Genomic DNA, 20,338 nt, shown 5'->3' on the forward strand with positions numbered 1-20,338 from the left:
AGTGCCCTTTTTAAGTGACCAAAAAAATTGGAGGGCATCTAGGCCCCCTCCCACGCTCATTTTTTTCCCAAAGTCAACGGATCAAAATTTTGAGATAGCCATTTTGTTCAGCATAGTCGAAAACAATAATAACTATGTCTTTGGGGATGACTTACTCCCCCACAATCCCTGGGGGAGGGGCTGCAAGTTACAAACTTTGACCAGTGTTTACATATAGTAATGGTTATTGGGAAGTGTACAGACGTTTTCAGGGGGATTTTATTTTGTTTGGGGGTGGGGCTGAGGAGAGGGGGCTATGTTGGAGGATCTTTCCTTGGAGGAATCTGTCATGAGGGAAGAAAAATTCAATGAAAAGGGCGCAGGGTTCTCTAGCACTACTATAAGAAAACAATGAAAAATAAACATGAAAACGTTTTTTCAAATGAAAGGAAGAAGTAGCATTGAAACCTAAAACGAACAGAGATAATTACGCATATGAGGGGTTCTAAAAATACTTTAGTATAAAGAGCGAGGTATTTAGGAGGAGATAAATACCTTGCTCTTTATGCTAAAGTATTTTTAGTAATTTCAACTATTTATTCTACGGCCTTTCTGATTCAGGGGTCATTCTTAAAGAATTGGGACAAAACTTACGATTTAGTGTAAAGAGCGAGGTATTAACGAGGGTAAAAACCCCCTCGTATACATAATAAAAATATAAGGTTATGAAAGTTTGTTATGTAAGTTAATTCTTAAGCTACGTGTATTTCTTACTAATAAAAACGTTCATTAAAAATTAAAAGTTCTAGTTGCCATTTTAAGTGACCGAAAAATTGGAGGGCAACTAGGCCTCCTTCTCCACCCCTTGTTTCTCAAAATCGTCTGATCAAAACTAAGAGAAAGCCATTTAGCCAAAAAAAGAATTAATATACAAGTTTCATTTTAATAATTTATGTGCGGAGAGCCAAAACCAAACATGCATTAATTCAAAAACGTTCAGAAATTAAATAAAAAAAACTAATTTTTTTAGCTGAAAGTAAGGAGCGACATTAAAACTTAAAACGAACAGAAATTACTCCGTATATGAAATGGGTTGTCCCCTCCGCAATCCCTCGCTCTTTACGCTGAAGTTTGACTCTTTGCCACAATTCTACTTTTTAAAACAATTAAAAGCTTTAGCGTAAAGAGCGTGGGACTGCGGAGGGGACAACCCATTTCATATACGGAGTAATTTCTGTTCGTTTTAAGTTTTAATGTCGCTCCTTACTTTCAGCTAAAAAAATTAGTTTTTTTTATTTAATTCTGAAAAGGACGTGCCATGATTAGTTTGTAAACAAGTTCGAAAGTCACCTTGATAGTATTATAGACTAGCTTTAGAATTTGTAACAAAGCTTGAAATTTACTATTGTATAGAGATAAATAATCGGATTTCCAAAGTTCGTATTATATCTTATTTGATCTCCATTTCAGGTTATGGTAAAGCATTTTTCTTACAATTTAAGAATGTATATTACTCACTATTGGTATTATAGCTGGCGAGACCAAAATGCCTCCTGATAAATCAATCTAATATTTCTGTATTCTGTGCAATTTCTTAACGGTTTTTAAAAAATAATGGGAATTAAAAAAATATTTAAATTTACGCTTATGTTTTTAAGATATTTTAATTGTATACTGAAAGCTACTGATGTCACAACTGGTTCAGGACTGTGAAAAGCTTTATAGATTCGTTTATTGTCGTCAGGCTACATACTCACTTTTGACTCCCAAATCAATATTCCTGTTTCTATACTTGACTTTTGCGTTTTCAGCAAAGCGCTAGTTTTATTGATATATATATATATATATATATATATATATATATATATATATATATATATATATATATATATATATATATATATATATATATATATATATATATATATATATATATATATCAATATACATTATAAATAATGTATTATATATAATGTTTATATATCAATGTATAAATACATATATATATATATATATATATATATATATATATATATATATATATATATATATATATATATATATATATATATATATATATATATATATATATATATATATATATATATATATATCAATGTTTTATTGATAGGATGTGAACTAATAATTTTCGTCTGTTTTAAGTTCCAACTTCGCTCTTTACTTTCCTTGGAAAAAAACTCTGTTTTTTTAAATTGGTTTTTTAAATAGAGGCTTTTTGCATATATAAATAGAGGATTGTTTCATCTGCGCTAAAGATCTTTCACAGTTTGGTTGTGTCTACCCCCTTTTTCAAAAATCAGGCAAATAACGTATCTTCAAACTAAATAACGCAAGACAAATGGAAATTACAACAAATAATACAGTATAACTAAAACGAATAGAAACTACCATAAACAGCACTAGGGCTAATATCCCCTAAGCCTTCTCAGAACCAGAATGTCAACTCTTAAGCTTGTTGAATATAAAATTTTACAATGTTAATCATCAAAGATACTTTCAGAAACGGATATCAATACATATTAAATTGTCAACCTACATTTATCAGCACTTTTAAGATATCTTGGTTTCTATTTATTTTTACTTTCTATATTTATTTTTTACTTTTTTTTTACTTTCAATATTTATTTTTATTTGTTTTCTATTTACTTTTACTTGTGACGTGAATCAGGCGGTTTTCAGCAACGCGGTTGGAAAATCATGGGATCACGTTTCTTAGGCTTTCTTGAGGCTAAAGATTTCTTCCATGATTTTCATTTGATGTTCAGGCTAAACATTCTAGCTGAACATGCATGCGTTTCTTTACTTGATTTTATTCATTCTGCTCTCGATCTGGTCTACTTCCAGGAACTTTACTTTTAGGTGTTCGGAATGCTTTTGATTCTTTGACATATCATAATCTTCTTGGAAAACTTTCTCGCTTTGATGTACTATCAAACGCTCTTTATTCATTTTCCTCCCTTCTGTCGGGATGTATTACCTCGATTGATGAATTTTTTCAATGATACTAATGAGGTTCAATACAGAGTACCTCAAGAATTGGTTTTAAGTTCGATCCTATTTTTAACGTATATTAACCACCTTCTCTTTGCAGTTAAAAAACTATAAACCGAAAAATTATGTTGGTGTCGTTTTTGTCAACAAACCAATCAGGATTTCTAAAGGTACGAGTCTGTATCTGACGATGGTCTGCTGGCTTCTGCATATGATACCACCCTAACCACTTTGGATAAACATGTGTCTAGTCTGTGGCTGAAGCTGATATTTATTTTCGGCCATTTGTTCTCATGATTTGAGGTGAATAATCTTATTTTAAATGTTTTTAAATCAAAGCTTCTAATTTTTCCAAGAGTCTTTCAGTCATTCCCGGATATAAAATAAATATGGATCTCTCGAGGATCCATCTCTAGACCGGATGACCCAGCTGAATGAAGCAAAAAATCTATATACTCTTTGGAAGCTGCTCTGTGGGTGGGATCTTAAGCACACATTCTCTGGAATGTTCATAAGTTTCGTGGGCAGGTGGAACCCTAAGCAAAAGGAAATTTGAACCCAATCTTGTCTGCACTGGTATGTGTAGCCCTAAAACGGGCCCAAAATTTTTTACCTCTCCGATAGGTTTCTAACTTACAGGGCATGTAGACAAAAGCAAGTAGATGTAAATGAAAACAAAAATTTATTGAAGATTGGTTGTACCTAGCTAGAGTGACACTTGGAATTGAGCCAATATTTTTTTTTACCTCAGTTTGGCTTAGACTTATAAAGCATGTAGATAAAGACAATGAAGCCCGAAAGACAATAAAAACATTGCATAAGGACATTGAAGTTGAAAAATGTTTAAAACAGCTGATATGTTGATTCGTGGCGCCCAAAACAGGCCTAAACATGTTTTGTCCTCAATTGATTACCAAATTCCTGGGAACTTTACATGGTTATACATACCTGAGAGAAGCATAAATATATTGATAAAGTTTATTATATCGATTCGAAAGACCAAACGCTGTATATACCCAATCGGCTTGAGATTTTCAGAGTAAAAAGAGTGGGCCTAGGGGACCTTATCGCGAAGAATAAAAATTGGGGAGACATATGTTTCCACCGATTCTTAGCGCAGAGACTTCGATTAGATTGGGATGCAGAAGGAGCGTGCGTAGCTGTGTAGCCTTTAGCGGCTTGGTGCTGCAATGAGTTAGCAGTAGCAGTAGTAGATTGTGTACAGTAAATTCAAAATATTGCCCTTTAATAAATAGGGGGAATTAAATAAAGGGGTTCTTAGACATGCAGAATGCACAACAGTAGTTTATAGTAAGAATTATATCTTCCCTCCAGAAATTTCCACGACCCTGGCTATAGATTTACTAGTACCTATCAACAGAGTAAAACAAAACATAATGGTCAACTTACGTTCTGATCCATTCACCTTGCCTTTTTCAATATGGAGGAAAGACATTATGCCACTTTTGTTTGACGTACTGGCACATAGCTGGAACTGAGTAGACTTCCTATTCTTTCCTACCATTTTATCAAAGTAAAATGGATCACCTTCTACCAAGATTCCTGACCAGCCAAGGAAACGTTCAGCAAAATAAGTTTGGGACATGAATTCACCATCGGAAGCACCGCATTCGAAGAATCTTTTCGTTCTCTTTTCCTGAAGAAAAGAAGTAGAAAAACAATAATAAACAAAATGTCATTAATGTCACCCATCAATGTCAGACTTTTGTATATGTTTTTACTGTCAAATAAATGGACTTATCATCCCCATTTTAACAATTATTTTTTCATCATGAGCTTCAGATAATAGAAAACAGCTCCTTAGCAGAGCTCACCTTGGAAACTGCAAAAATCAAAGCGGTTGTCACAGTTATCACATATTCCAGGTTTACTCAAATAATAGGTGGTAAGGAGGAGGGGGGAATAAAACTATGATGAAATGACCTTTCAGGTCCAGCCTCAGTTTCGAAAAAATTTTATGATTTTTTAATATTTTGAAGGAATCTGTGTTGGTTCATGCTTTCAATTAAATAAATTAAGTTTCTTCTTATGACAACAAAAAAATGAGGAAAAACGAACAGAAAAATGAGGAACAACACAGAGGATAAATGGCCTGACTGATGCAAGGAGTCTCATACAATTTTTGCCACATTGGTAACAAAAGACCTAATCGACAGGTCCGTAAATTCCACAACATGACGCGGTAATAGAAACGGCTCACCCAGAGTATTGAACAGAATGGTAAAATAATAACGGTGTAAAATTCTTCTGATGTTTTCACCGGTTGTATCTGGGTGTACAAATCCTGCTTAGAAGAAACTTTTCCTAGATGTCTCCGTTTCAACCAATGCTTTTGTTCTGTCTTTACGTACTAGTGCTAATAAATACAACAAATACATGTTACTTATTAGTTACTTAACATGTTACTTACTAACAAATACATGTTACTTACTAGTGCTAATAAATACAACAAATACATGTTACTTATTAGTTACTTAACATGTTACTTACTAACAAATACATGTTACTTACTAGTGCTAATAAATACAACAAATACATGTTACTTATTAGTTCATACAGGAAAGTTTTCATCCACGAAAATATCTCATAGAAAAAGTTCATTATATTGTCAATGCAAATGAATCGAATGAGTCAGCATTTAATTTTGTTTGCATTTGAATATAAATCATGTAACTATTTTTAAAACATGATACATCAAAAATTTTTAGCTTTAAACACACTAATAACAAGAATATACTAATTTTAACACCATTAGACTGAGAAACAGTAAACGTGCGAAAATAAACAGGCGTTGTTGGAAACTGGGAGGGGGTCACAAACATACATTACGAGTAAGTTTCTGTTTTGCTTATTTATTAGGCTAAAAGATGACGGAAGTTATTTTAGCATCAATTCAGGCATTATACGAAAAGTTACAAGCGATTAATTCGAAGGTAAATAGCCTGCAAGGGGCTCCGAACTCAGCAAGCGGGGCAATACAACATTAGTCAAATGAATTAAGAGTTAAAATGACGGTAATAAAATCAGAAATATCTGCAGTAAAAACCAGAGTCCAAAACACGGAAAAACTAAGTACACTCCTGGACTACCGTATACGAATTCTCGAGAAGGAATCTTGAAGCAAGAATTTAGTAATTTATGGATTGCAGGAAAACAAAGCCGATATTTCTTTCAAAGAAGAGTTAGCGCATTATCTGGCAAAGTAATATCCCCGAAGTAATATCTAGCCTCACGATTACAGGATGTTTTCAGATTGCCATCAAAATCAAGGCCACGTCCTATACTTATTCGGATTTCAAATGCGTATCAAAGAGACATTGTTTTGCGTATTGGGAGAGTTTTTGGAGAGGAACAAGTATGGGTGACTCCATATTATCCACCTGAAGAATGAGAGATTAGAAAGAAATTAATACTAATACATCAAGAGGCACGCACCAAGAACCTGAAACCTAAGTGGAAGGGAATGAAGTTAATTGTTAGTGAAACCAATTACGAGTACGATAGAGAAGTTAGCACTGTACGGTCATACAATCGACGTACTCAAGTTGAAGCCACAAATAATCCAGCGGAGGGAGCGAGCCTCCAAACTCGCAGGGAAAGAGCAAGTAGTTTTCGGTCACAATCAGGGGACACAAGAACAAGATCCTTGTCAATAGAGACTGTTTTGTCAGAAATTGGATCATCTTTTGGGAACGTGGGCGAAGATAACGACAATCAGAACTCGAATAAACGACATTTAAGTCTCAATATTAGTGTAGAACAAGAGCCAAGTTAGGTAGCAAGATTGGAGAATGATAAAAAAGACTGGTGAAAAATAAGAACTCGTCGGCCATAAGACACAGTTTGAACGTTTTTTGTTTGGTCATTGGAATGTTCATGATCGAACAAGTGAAACTTAGAAAGGATTAATCAAACAAATGATTTTGACGTTTTGGGTATTGTAGAGACGTGGAAAAATGTAGAGGAAAGTTTGAATATTGAGGGATATGAAGAGTTTAAAGCATGCAGGAAAAAAGTAGAAATAGTAGAACGTACGAGGGCCTATTTGTGTTCGTGAAAGAAAGAACGTTTGCTTCAGTTGAAAGGCTACCTAGTAAATCTGAGAATATTTTGTGGATTATGCTTCGTTTAAAGTGCTCAGTATTGTATATTATGTTAGGTTCCGTATATTTACCACCTTAGTCTAGCTCATATTCAAACGAAGATACTTGGACACTTCTGTCTGAGGAAATGGCTGCTCTACGTTTGAAGTACCCGCGCTTGAAATTTATATTGATGGGGGATTATAACGCGTACACGGCTTTTTTTTTATAGAATAACATGATACTCGTGATGGTTTTAATTTTGCAGGGCCTTCAATTCAAAAAGAAGAAAGTTTGGAGAAATTAAGGGGAGGACAAGGGAAGGAGAAAGAAAACTTGGGGAAGTAAGTTTTTGCCTTTTTGTGAGGAGTATGGTTTGATTGTGGCTATTTAGAGGATTGGAAAGGAAAAAGGAATAGGAGAGTTTACATGTTTATCGGGTAAGAACCCAAGTTTAATTGATTATATTTTAGTAGATGGCTGTCTTTTTCATGTTGTGAGAATTTTGAGGTTGTGGAAATAGTTGGCTCCAGCCATTTGTATCATTCATTAACCAGACTGTACAGGAAAAGAATCATTCCTTAATAGAACAGGAAAACTTTGCCTATTCTTTTATAGCTAACTGAAGTTAACGTCATTCCCTTGTAAAACGTAGGGAAATATAAAACTTAGGGATGACCTGGAATAAAGCCTTCTCATTATTAATTAAAAGAAACTTTCCGAAAGAAAGATGTTTTTCAAAGAAGAGTAAAGGCCATTTTAAACTCAAGATAAGCAGAAATAAAAACCTATAATAATACAAACTCAAACCAACCAGAAATTACTATTAAATAATAGATGACGTCCAAAACGAACAGAAATTACACAAACAATCATAGCAAACAAACATACAACTGATACTAATACAAATGATTAAAATAAACCTTGAAAATAGTAAAACTTAAATTGAAAATGCAAATCAAGCCAAAACGAACAAAAACCACAACAATCAAGAGTTTGGCTGCTGTCCCCTTCTCTAACAGTAAAAGTCTAAAATCTACTGCGTTATCATCACTTTTGACTCTTAAAAAGGAACTAGGACTTGCAATTACCAGTCAAATAAGCCTCCTCCAAAGCTTATACGACAATTAAAACCTTATATACCCCCGGGTATAGCTTTCAACACTTGCCCATGGGCTCTGGGGGGTTGTGTCGACTCCCGAGTTTTTGTTATCTGATCTTTGTCTATTTTGAACAAAATGGCTATCTCAAAATTTAGATTGGATGCATTTAGGAAAAAGAAGTTGTGGGGTGGGGGAGGGGGCTAGATGCCTTCTTATCACCTTTGACTCTTGAAAAAAGGGAACTAGAACTTTCAATTTGCAATCAAATGTGCCTCCTACAATGTTTACATGACCATCCATAAGAACCTTATATTCCCCCTGGGTATAACTTACAACATTTGTCCTGGGGTCTAAGGAGTTGTGTCAACTCTGCAGTTATTGTTTACCTGATCTTTGGACTATTTTGAACAAACTGGCTATCTCAAAAATTTTGATCGGGTGCATTTGGGGAAAAGAGAGTGTGGGGGTCTAGTTGCCCTCCAATCACTTTTGACTCTTAAAAAAAGCGCTAGAACTTTTTATTTTGAATCAAATAAGCCCCTTTCGAAGTTCATGCGACTATCCATTCAATACGAAATACCTCTGGGGGGGGGACATTGAAGATTTAAGGCCTTTACTATAAGCAACGCTATAGCCTGGCCTCTGAAAGCAGGCCTTAAAGATGCCAGGTTGCAAAATCTAAATTTTACAGAAATAATTATTTTTCAGCTGTTTCGCTAAATAAATTCTGGTTTGACACGACCACCCAAGGGAAAATCAGAAAAGGAACAAGAAAAACAACACACCTGCGTGACTGTCCTTCCTATGAAAATGACAAGTTTGTATGTTTTTGGTTTTAAGCTCGAAATTCCCGGCTTTAGAACTCCCAGACATGCTGTATTTTATTGTATAAATGTCATCAAAATAACACTCCCTTTTGATTTTTTTTAAGTATCTTTCTCAAATAATACATATCTTTTAATGCTAATTATTTTTTATGCTTACTTTTAAGCTGGCAGAATTTTACATGTTAGGAACTATCTTAAAAAACTAATCCTTTATGTGCTTAAATTGGTATCAAAATACAATCTCATACTTATAAATAAAAAAAGATTTATAATCCAATACTAAATATGTTTGAACAAAAGCTCCATAAACAGAGGAAAAGAAGTACACAAGTCATCGCCGAAAAATAATAGAAATTTTCTGTCTATTGGGTGATTGGTTTATTAAAATCAAAATAGGTAAAGAAAGAATCTTTTTTTAGATATATTTTTTTTTAGCTTAATCAATTAACTCTTTCAAGTAAATATGTTAAGCAAATTACGGCATGAGGCCTTTTCAAGAATCAAACTGGTAGTGAAATTGCTTCAATAATGCTTTCAAGAAGTTATATACGCCCAAGGCTAGTGCTCCAAAATATTGTTTTTGTAATTTCCTGATGCTTTTTGAGTAAAAAATCGAAATTATTAAGCTTAAATTAAGGAGTTAACCCGATCGAGTTACTCAATTTGTTTCAAACTTTTAACAATTAGTTTGTTGATTAATTTTTGGTTTCGGAAAGGGTCTAGTACTACTTGGTTAAAAGGGGAATACAGCTCATCTGGACTGCGCGTAACGACCTAAAATTCCTTCTTATTTCTCACGCTAAGTTTTTGGTCAAAATCGTTGTCAAGCCTTATTATGTTTCATGCAACAACCATGTTTAAGACTGTCAGATATGTTTATGAAACAATAAATACTTTTGGTATTGATATATTGTGTTTTCCGAAGCATTTCTTCTAATCAGAAAAATATTTTAATAATGAACAGAGAAACTGCAGAACATGCAGATTTGGATTATATATATCAAACTGTGTTTCATATATTTCAACCCTATCAAACAGTTCGTGGTCACGAACTGTAGTAAGGAGTGACCCGGCTTAATAGTAAACAAAACTCTAAAAAACGGAATTTTGATACTAAAAGATACATCAAAAGAATCGTATTTTTATGCTGATTTTAAATATATAAGTTTCATCAAATTTAGTCTTTGTCATCAAAAGTTAAGAGCCTGAAAAAATTTCCCTTTTTTTGAAAATAGGGGGAAACACCCCCTAAAAGTCATAGATTCTTAACAAAAATCGCAACATTGCATTCAGCGTATCAGAGAACTCCATTGCAAAAGTTCCAAGCTCATATCTACAAAAATATGGAACTTCGTATTAGAAGTTATTAGAAGTTCGTATTAGAAATATTGGAGGGTACCTTGGCTCCTCCCATGCTCATTTTTTCCCAAAGTCAATGGATCAAAATTTTGAGATAGCCATTTTGTTCAGCATAGTCGAAAACCTTAATAACTATGTCTTTGGGCATGACTTACTCCCCCAAAGTCCCCGGGGAGGGGCTGCAAGCTACAAACTTTGACCAGTGTTTCCATACAGTAATGGTTATTGGGAGGTGTACAGACGACTTCAGTTTTTTTTTTTTTTTGGGAGGGGGGGTTGAGGGGAGGGGGCTATGTGGTAGGATCTTTCCTTGGAGTAATATGTGCATGGGGGAAGAGAAATTCAATGAAGGGGGCGCAGGATTTTCTAGCATTATTATAAAAAAAAAACAGTGGAAAAATAAACATGAAGAAGTTTTTTCAACTGAAAGTAAGGAGCAGCATTAAAATATGAAACGAGCGGAGACTATTACGCATATGAGGGGTTCTTTTCCTCCTAAATACCTTGCTCTTTATGCTAAAGCAGTTTTAGTAATATCAACTATTTATTGCACGCCCTTTCTAATTCAGGGGTCATTCTTAAAGAATTGGGACAAAATTTAAGCTTAGTGTAAAGAGCAAGGTATTAACGAGGGGACAAATCCCCTCATATGCATAATAAACATATAAGAACATAGAAGTACATTAAGTAAGTTAATTCTTAAGTTATGTATATTTTTTTACTAATAGAAACGTTCGTTTAAAATTAAAAGTTATAGTTGCCTTTTTAAGTAACCGAAAAATTGGAGGGCAACTAGGCCTCCTCCCCCTCCTCTTTTTTCTCAAAATCATTCGATCAAAACTAAGAGAAAGTTATTTAGCCAAAAAAAGAATTAATATACAAATTTTATTTTAATAATTTGTCTGCGGAGAGCCAAATATCAAACATGCATAAATTCAAAAACGTTCGGAAATTAAATAAAAAAAATTAGTTTTTTTAACTGAAAGTAAGGAGCGACATTAAGACTTAAAACCTACAAAAATTACTGCGTGTATGAAAGGGGCTGTTCCCTTCTCAACGCCCCGCTCTTTACGCTAAAGTTTTTTACTGTTTAATAAAGTAGAATTGAGAGAAAGAGTCAAAGTTTAGCGTAAAGAGCGGGGTGTTGAGAAGGAAACAGCCCCTTTCATACATGTAGTAATTTCTGTTCGTTTCAAGTTTTATTGTCGCTCCTTACTTTCAGTAAAAAAAACTAGTTTATTTTTATTTAATTACGATCATAGGCAGTGCAATAGCACTGCCTAAGCCAAGAGCGATGTGGGCACAGTGTATTAGTTATTTTTTGTTTAGACTTGCACTTTGTGTCATTTAGTTGTCTTAAAACTTCAAATAGGGCTGATTAAATAGACAGGTCTAGTACCTTTTTTAATAGCTGAAAGCTATTGAAGGGCAAATAGCCGCCCTACCACGCCCACCGTTTCCCCAAACACATCCAATCAAAATATTGAGACAGCAATATTGTTCAATGTAGTTGAAAGGTCCGGAAATTGTGTCTTTGAGGATAACATCCCCTCGGCCTTCAGGGCAAGGGTTGTAAGTTATGCCCTGGGGCATATAAGGTTCAAATAGAAAGGGTGATCGTGTAAACTTTGGAGAAGGTTCATTGGATTTGCAATAAGAAGTTATAGTGACCTTTTTAAGATTCAGAGTAATCAGAGGGTGCTTACCCCCCCCCCATCTCATGTATTCCCTAAATCCAACCTGTCGAAGTTTTGAGATGGACATTTGTTGTCGCAGAAACTTCGAAAAAGGTTTATTCGGTTGGAAATTGGAGGAGCTAGTGCCTATTTTTCATAGACAGCGCAATAGCGCTGCCTAAGTAAAGAGTGATGTGGGCACAACGCATAATCTTTTGTTTTTTTGTTTAGACCAGAGCACTTCGTATCAAAAGAGCTGTCGTAGAAAAGGCTCATTCAATTGGGAATTGAAAGAGCTAGTACACTTTTCAATAATCGAAAGTGATTGGAGGGCAACTAACTCCCCTTCCTCACCCACCATTTCCCCAAACACATCCGATCAAAATTTTTAGATTGCCATTTTCTTCAACGTAGTTGAAAGATCCGGAAATTATGTATTAAAGGTTGACAACCCCTCCTCCACAGCCCTCAGGGCATGGGATGTAAAATATGCTCTTGGGGCATTTAAGGTTTATATAGAAAGAGTGATCGTATAAATTTTGGAGAGGGCTCATTGGACTGCTGATCGGAAGTTTTAGTGCTCTTTTTGAGATTCAGAGCGATCAGAGGGTGGATACCCCCTCCAAAACAACCTGTATTTTCCCGAGATGTTTCTGATAGAAATTTTTGAGATAGCCATTTGTTGTCACAGAAACTTCAAAAAGAGCTCATTTGATTGATAAATGAAAGCGCCAGTGCTCTTTTTAAGAGTCGAAAGAGATTGGAGGTCAACTAACCCCCCTCTCATGCCCACCATCTCCTCAAACATATCCAATAAAAATGTTTATCCAAAAACATATCCAAAAAACGTAATTGAAAGATCTGGAAATTTTTTCATTGAGGATGACAACCCCTCCCCCGCCCACGGCCCTCGAGACAAGCGTTATAAGTTATGCCCTGGGGGCATATAAGGTACAAATAGAAACGGTTATCGTAAAATCTCCGGAATGGTCTCAATTGATTGCAAATCAGATATTCTAGTGCCCTTTTTAAGATTCAGAGAGATCAGAGGGTGGACAACCCCCTCCACAGCTCGTATTTTCCCGTAATACATCTGATAGAAATTTTGAGATGGTGATTTTTTGGCGTAAAAACTTCGAAAAAAGCTAATTCGATTGGAAAAAGAATCCATTTCCCCAAACACATCCAATCAAAATATTGAGACAGCAATGTTGCTCAATGTAGTTGAAAGGTCCAGAAATTATGTTTTCAAGGATGACAACCCCCCTACAGCCCCCAGGGCAAGGGTTGAAAATTATATAAGGGATGCATATAAGGTGTATATAGAAAGGGTGATCGTGTAAGCTTTGAAGAGGGATCATCGGATTGGTAACCAAAATTTCTAGATCCCTTTGTAAGATTCAGAGTAATCGGTGGGTGGATACCCCCTCACCACAACCCACACCTTATATTTTCCTGTCATTCATCTGATAAAAATTTTGAGATGGTGTTTTGTTGTCTTCGAGACTTCGAAAAGAGCCCATTTGATTGGAAATTGAAAAGGATATTGCCCTTTTGAATAGTCGAGTGATTGGATGGCAAGTCACATGCCCACCATTTCCCAAAACCCATCCAATCCAAATTTTTAGATTTCCAGTTTATTCAACGTAATTGAAAGTTCCGGAAATTACGTTTTTGAGGATGGTAGCCTCCCCAGAGCCCTCAGGACAAGGGTTTTAAGTTATGCCCTGGGAGAAAGGCCTTTTAGTGATTTAAAGTGATCAGAGGGTGTATACCCCCCACACCTCGTATTTTCCCAAAATGAATGTGATAAAAACTTTGATTTCCTTATTTTGATTTCGTATTTTCCCTAAATGCATCTGATAGAAATTTTGAGTTGGCCATTTATTGCCGTAGAAAATTCGAAAAGAGCTCATTCGATAGGAAAATGAAATGGCTAGTGCTCTTTTTAATAGTCGAAAATGATTGGAGGGCAACTAACCCCCCTCTCACGTACACCATTTCCTCAAACATATCTAACAAAAATTATAAGATAAATATTTTGTTCAACATAGTTGAAAGGTCCCCCCTACTGTCCTCAGGGCAAAGGTTGTAAGTTATGAACGGGGGGCATATAAGTAATATAAAGAAAGAGTGACCGAATAAACTTCGAAGGGGGAGCATCGGATCGGTAATCAAAATTTCTAGTGTCCTTTTTAAGAATTCAGAGTTATCGGTGGGTGGATACCCCCCCCCCCACCAACACCTCATATTTTCCCGAAATGCATGTGATAGAATTTTTGATATGGCCTTTTGTTATCTTAGAAACTTCAAAAAGAGCTCATTTGATTGGAAATTTAAAAGGTTAGTGCCCTTTTTAATAGTCGAAAGTGATTCGAGGGAAACTAACCTCCCTCCCACGCCCAGCATTTACTCAAATCCATCCAATCCAAATTATTAGATATCTATTTTGCACAACGTAATTAAAAGGTCCGAAAAATTATGTCTTTGAGGATGGCAACCCCCCCCCAGACCCCTCAGGGCAAGGGTTATAATTTATACCCTGGGGGGCATGTAAGGTATATACAGAAAGAGTGATCGTATAACTTTCGGAGGGGGCTCATTGGCTCGGTGATCAGAAATTTCAATGCACTTTTTTAAGATTCAAAGTAATCAGAGGGTGCATACCCCCCCTCCCCACTCCTCGTATTTTCCTAAAACGAATCTGATAGAAATTTTGACATGGCCATTTGTCGTCAAAGAAACTTCAAAAACAGCTCATTCGACTGGAAACTGAAAATGCAAATATTTTATGCAAATATTTCGGTCAAGACTTCCGCTTGACCGTCCTCAGTGCAGAATAAACTGATAAAAAAAAACAAAAAAAAACTAAAATATGACGACCCTTTCTCAGTAACGGTGAAAGGGTAGCTGAATAAAAAACACAAGTCTAAATGAAATTTCACAATTTCATCTTACTTACAGCACTCTTAAAGGCTAATCAAACAGTTCGTGGTAACGAGCTGTAGTAAGGAGCGACCCGGCTCAATAGAAACCAAAACTCTAAAAAGAAATTTTGATACCAATAGCTACATCAAAAGTTGCATTTGCATTTTAATGCTGATTTTAAATATATAAGTTTAATCAAGTTTAGTTTTACGCATCAAAAGTTACGAGCCTGAGAAAATTTGCGTTATTTTAGAAAATAGGGGGAAACACCCCCTAAACGTCATAGAATCTTAACGAAAATTACACAATCAGATTCAGCGTATCAGAAAACCCTACTGTAGAAGTTTCAAGCTCCTATCTACAAAAATGTGGAATTTTGTATTTTTTGCCAGAAGGCAGATCACGGATGCGTGTTTATTTGTTGTTTTTTTCCCCCAGGGGTCATCGTATCGACCCAGTTGTCCTAGAATGTTGCGAGAGGGCTCATTCTAACGGAAATGAAAAGTTCTAGTGCCCTTTTTAAGTGACAAAAAAATTGGAGGGCACCTAGGCCCCCTCCCACGCTAATTATTTTCCCAAAGTCAACGGATCAAAAGTCTGAGATAGCCATTGTATTCAGCGTATTCAAAAAACTTTAACTGTGTCTTTGGAGACGACTTACTCCTCCACAGTCCCCGTGGGAGGGGCTACAAGTTACAAACTTTGACCAGTGCTTACATATAGTAATGGTTATTGGGAAGTGTACAGGCGTTTTCAGGAGGATTTTTTGGTTGGGGGAGGGGTAGAGAAGAGGGGGATATACTGGGGGAGCTTTCCATCGAGGAATTTGTCATGGGGGAAGAAAATTTCCATGAAGGGAGCGCAGGATTTACTAGCATCATTTAAAAAAAACAATGAAAAAATAAATAGGAAAAAGCTTTTTTTCAGCTGGAAGTAAGGAGCAGCATTAAAACTTAAAACGAACAGAAATTATTACCCATATGAGGGGCTCACCTCCTCCTAATACCTTGCTCTTTACGCTAAAGTATTTTTAGTAATGTCAACTATTTATTCTACGGCTTTTGTGATTCAGGGGTAGAATAAATAGTTTTATTCTAACTATTAATAAGTTATTAATAACTTATTAATAGTTATTAATAACTTATTAGTTCTCTCTTTTAACTATTATACTTAATAATTTTGCCCCAATTAATGAATTGGGACAAAATTTAAGATTTAGTGTAAATAGAGAGGTACTGACGAGGGGGCGAACCCTCTCATATGCGTAATAAAAACATGAGAATAAAAAATTATTTAGGTAAGCTAATTTATAAGTTACGTATATCTTTTACTAATAAAAAGATTTGTAAAAAATTAAAAGTTCTAGTTGCCTTTTTAATTAACCGAAAATCGAAGGGCAACTAGGCTTCCTCCCCCGCTCTTTTTTCCTCAAAATCATTCGATCAAAATTATAAGAAAGCCATTTAGCCAAAAAAAATAAATAAATATGCAAATTTCGTTTTAATTATTCCTCTGCGGAGAGCCAAAATCAAAACATGTATTGATTCAAAAACGTTCAGAAATTAAATAAAAAAACCAAGTTTTTTCAACTGAAAATAAGGAGCGATATTAAAACTTAAAACGAACAGAAATTACTTCGTATATGAAAGGGGCTGCCTCCTCATGAACGCCCCGCTCTTTACGCTAAATTTTTTTACTGTTTTAAAAAGAAGAGTTGAGAGAAAGAGTCAAACTTTAGCGTAAAGAGCGTGGCGTTGATGAGGAAGCAGCCCCTTTCATATACGAAGTAATTTCTGTTCGTTTTAAGATTTAATGTCGCTCCTTACTTTCAGTTGAAAAAACTGTTTTTTTTTTATTTAATCGCTTTCCAGGATCAGATATTTTATTTGATTGTGTAACAAAAATTTGTGGATTTATTTGACAACTATCAGAATTAATAATTTTGTCATAAATGGGACTTGGAGAAGTTTCTCCCGTGTCAGTATTGAGAGCTACCTTTTGGTATGTGTGCTTTTTTATCTCAACTGCTTCCCACAAAACTTGCATGAGACCTTCAACGAGGGCAATAGTGGAGATGCTGTCATAATAAGATGAAATGGTGCGGACAATCATACAAATGTTGAGCCAAAGGGGAATCAAAAATCTCAGGCCTTTGGCGTACCCTCGTGGCCTTGTCTATTGAAGAACTATGTTCTAATAGCCTCTCCCCTAGTTGCTGTTGGGTTTTTCCAATATAAAAACCGCCTCACGAACAGGGAATTCTATAAACACCACTACCAAAAATGGGGCTGGTTTTTATCTTCGCCACCGTTGAAAAAGCTCAGTATTTTATTTGAATGATTAAAGGTGACATTAAACTTGTGTTTTTAAGGATTCGTTTCAGTTTGTCACTCAGCTCTGGAATGTAGGGTAGAACAGTGAAAAGTATCTTCTCGTCCATCAATAGGATGATCTATATTAGGATTTGTGGAGTTAACGACTTCTTTCAGCCTTTTTTTGTCTTTTCTCTGTAATGATTTCAAGTAATTTTATGGCGTATCCATTGCAAAATAAAATATCCGTAATATAATTCAACTCGGAGACTATGTGAGGCTCTGAGCATATTCTTATAACTCGGTTAATTAAAGAAATAACTACTCCTCTTTTAATGCAGGGAGAGGGATTGGATAAAAAATGTAATTACCTATCATTATGCGTAGGCTTCCTGTAAATAGAAAATTCAAAGCTAGGAGACTTATTTAAAATTAGTACATCTAGAAAAGAAAGCTTATGGTTATCTTCTAGTTCTAAAGTGAACTAAAGGCAAGAGCCCAAAGTGTTTAAATGAGTCAAAAAGGAGTTAAGTGACTCCTCTCCATGATCCCAAACAAAAATAACATCATCCACAAACCAACCCAAAAACCGTTGTTTCAGAGGAAAATTTTCCAAGGCAGAAGTTTCAATAAATTCCATATAAAAAGTTGCCAAAAATGGTGAAAGGCTCATACCTATGGTTAAACCCATGATTTGGGTGAAAAACTGGTTATTATATCGGAAATATGAGGGGGAACTATTTCAACGACGGATAAGACGCATAATAGTTTCTACGTCCAGTATTTTGTAGTCCATTTGGTCAATATTTTCTTCTAATTTTCTTTTCTTCTAAAACCATCAATAAAAAGTATATAGAAGTTTTAAAACCGGTTGCTCTTGTTTATTGTGCCTACATAGAGTACAGTCTGTCAATGCCCTTAGACGGGCCTTAAGGGACATAGCCATATTGACAAAGACTTTTAAGGATTATCCCATACATGTGACCATATGAGGGAGGAGTTCTAGTTTCTATACTTCTGGGGTTTGACAGATGGGCATCAGTTACTTCAAAAGCGAAACGTTGCGCAATATCAATTTCCTAGAAGGAGGGAAAACCCCCGGGAAGTATATTTCAGGTTCCAGTTGTATATACAAGGAAAGTTATTTTGGGTATTGAAGACACGGCAAAATTAATTTCAACATCAAAATCTGTTTATTAGATCATGGTTTTACCCATTCTGTAAAAAAATAAAATATTCTAAATATGTTGGGAACCTAGAAGCAAACGGATAAGACGAATCAACAGAACTCGCTTAATTTGTGGGGTGAATAGAAAACTTAGGTAAATCAAAAATGTCACGTAACGTCTTTTGGATTACTTTAGCCAAGATAAGATGAGTACATCATTGTATTTGTCTTTACAGACAGTATATTTGGCAATTTGCGGCGGGACAACAGCGGGCAATTTCTCTTCTATCATCATCAGACCGGAAACTTAGTTAAGGAGTCTTACTTTAGCAAGGAGTCTGGAAAACCCTCCTTGTTATAATACGTCTTCCATGGTTGCTATGCCCACAAGCTTATTTCACATTAAGCATTTATGTGTCAACAGTTTTATTGGCACAATAAACATAAAAATATGGTGATTTTTCCATTAGGCTAAGTATATTAATCAGTTTTCTAAGGCAGTAAATTAAAAACATTTTTGTTTAGACGGTATGATTTATGTTCTGGGCTACAAAATTAAAATTGACAATATTTTAAACAATACTGAGTCTTACCTTGGGTATAAGTAACTGAGAAAAGAACACTGCATCAGCCCAAAAGTGCCTATAGCCCAGGTACTGGTCGTCTAAAACATTTTTTGCAATATCTATTCCTTGATTGATCAATTTGTATTCTTTTTTTGTTGGTAGCTGCATTTTGCAAACACGAATGAATTCAATTAAATACGGATCATCCATTTCTAAATCTACGGCTTTTGAGATATCTGAACAAAAGTCGGCTGAATCTTGTCTTCTCCATACTATCCACAGTGCTATTGTTACACAAAAAATATACACATTATTAATTATCCTTAATAATCCATTTCTTCGAAAAAATCTGTTAAAAGAAATATTCATTGTACATGTAGTTAGGTTAAAATAGAAACCCAATGATGTATCAGGCTTGTGAAAGTTCCTTAGATCTGGTTAAACCGGATTACTGCTAAAAAGTCAACGAAATTATTAATGCAAAATTTAAGGTTTATCAACAATACCAAGTTAACCTTCAAAGATATTGGTTGTACAAAACATTGTCCCAGATATAGCATATTTGTGTCATTGGGGTGCTTATGAGAGGTAGTTACATACTGAATTATCCAAAATTCAGTACGCATTCTTGGTTCCGTCACTCGAAAATAAAAAAAATCGATCCTTTTTGCTTTTTTGACTGTACTATTTTTACCCGAACATTTGGAAACAAGTAAAGTAAGTAAGTAAGAGGTACTAGACCCTCATGGTCCAAACCGGCGGTGCTGATCTCCGTTTCGTGGCCCTTCAGCCAGGAAGTGCAATGGGGCTTTGAGAGTTAACCATCCTGTGCTTTCGCACACCGTTCCTGCTTACCTTCACCAGATTTCTTCGGATACCCATTTAGAACTGGGTCGACTGTGGTTAAGGTTACAGAGTCAAGCCACTGATCCTCACCCCAAACCAAATACCTGGAACCCATGCCCCATGGACAAAGAATTCTCAAACCACCGCGCCAACCACTTAGCCAGATGTGCATACAATTGTAAACATGGGCTCAAAATATACTATATTAAATGTTGTCTTTCCAGTGTTCTGAAGTAGTTGTATTAGACCTGCTGCTTTTAGCCCTACGTCGATAAAAAAAGCCTGTTAGGCTTAGTTGTATAAGCTTTTGAGATGTAAATTTAAGCTCGAGTTCACTGAACATATGTTAATTAGGTACCACCCCTCCTCGTTTTACTTAAGTCAATGAAAAGCGTATATTACTTTTGTCTTAATGATCTGCTCAATTCTTTAGATGCCCAACCTCGATTTATCCCACCT

General features: G+C 35.4%; 1 protein-coding gene across 2 annotated transcripts in view; it reads right to left on the minus strand.

Annotated features, from left to right (window-relative positions):
• Window positions 1-19,471, minus strand: part of LOC136032822 (uncharacterized) — a 38,742-nt gene extending 19,271 nt beyond the window's left edge. The window contains exons 1-2 of one of the 2 annotated variants that reach the window (XM_065713228.1): window positions 19,061-19,469; window positions 4,402-4,648 (exon numbers count right to left, since the gene is read on the minus strand). In XM_065713228.1, coding sequence (XP_065569300.1) covers window positions 4,402-4,648; window positions 19,061-19,402 — 589 coding nt within the window. In that variant the 5' untranslated portion in view covers window positions 19,403-19,469. Of the gene's footprint in view, window positions 1-4,401; window positions 4,649-19,060 lie in introns of both variants that reach the window. The other variant, XM_065713229.1, reaches the window with a different exon arrangement.
• Window positions 19,472-20,338: the final 867 nt, after the last annotated feature.

This window comes from Artemia franciscana, chromosome 11, assembly GCF_032884065.1.
Source record: "Artemia franciscana chromosome 11, ASM3288406v1, whole genome shotgun sequence".
NCBI lineage: Eukaryota > Metazoa > Arthropoda > Branchiopoda > Anostraca > Artemiidae > Artemia > Artemia franciscana.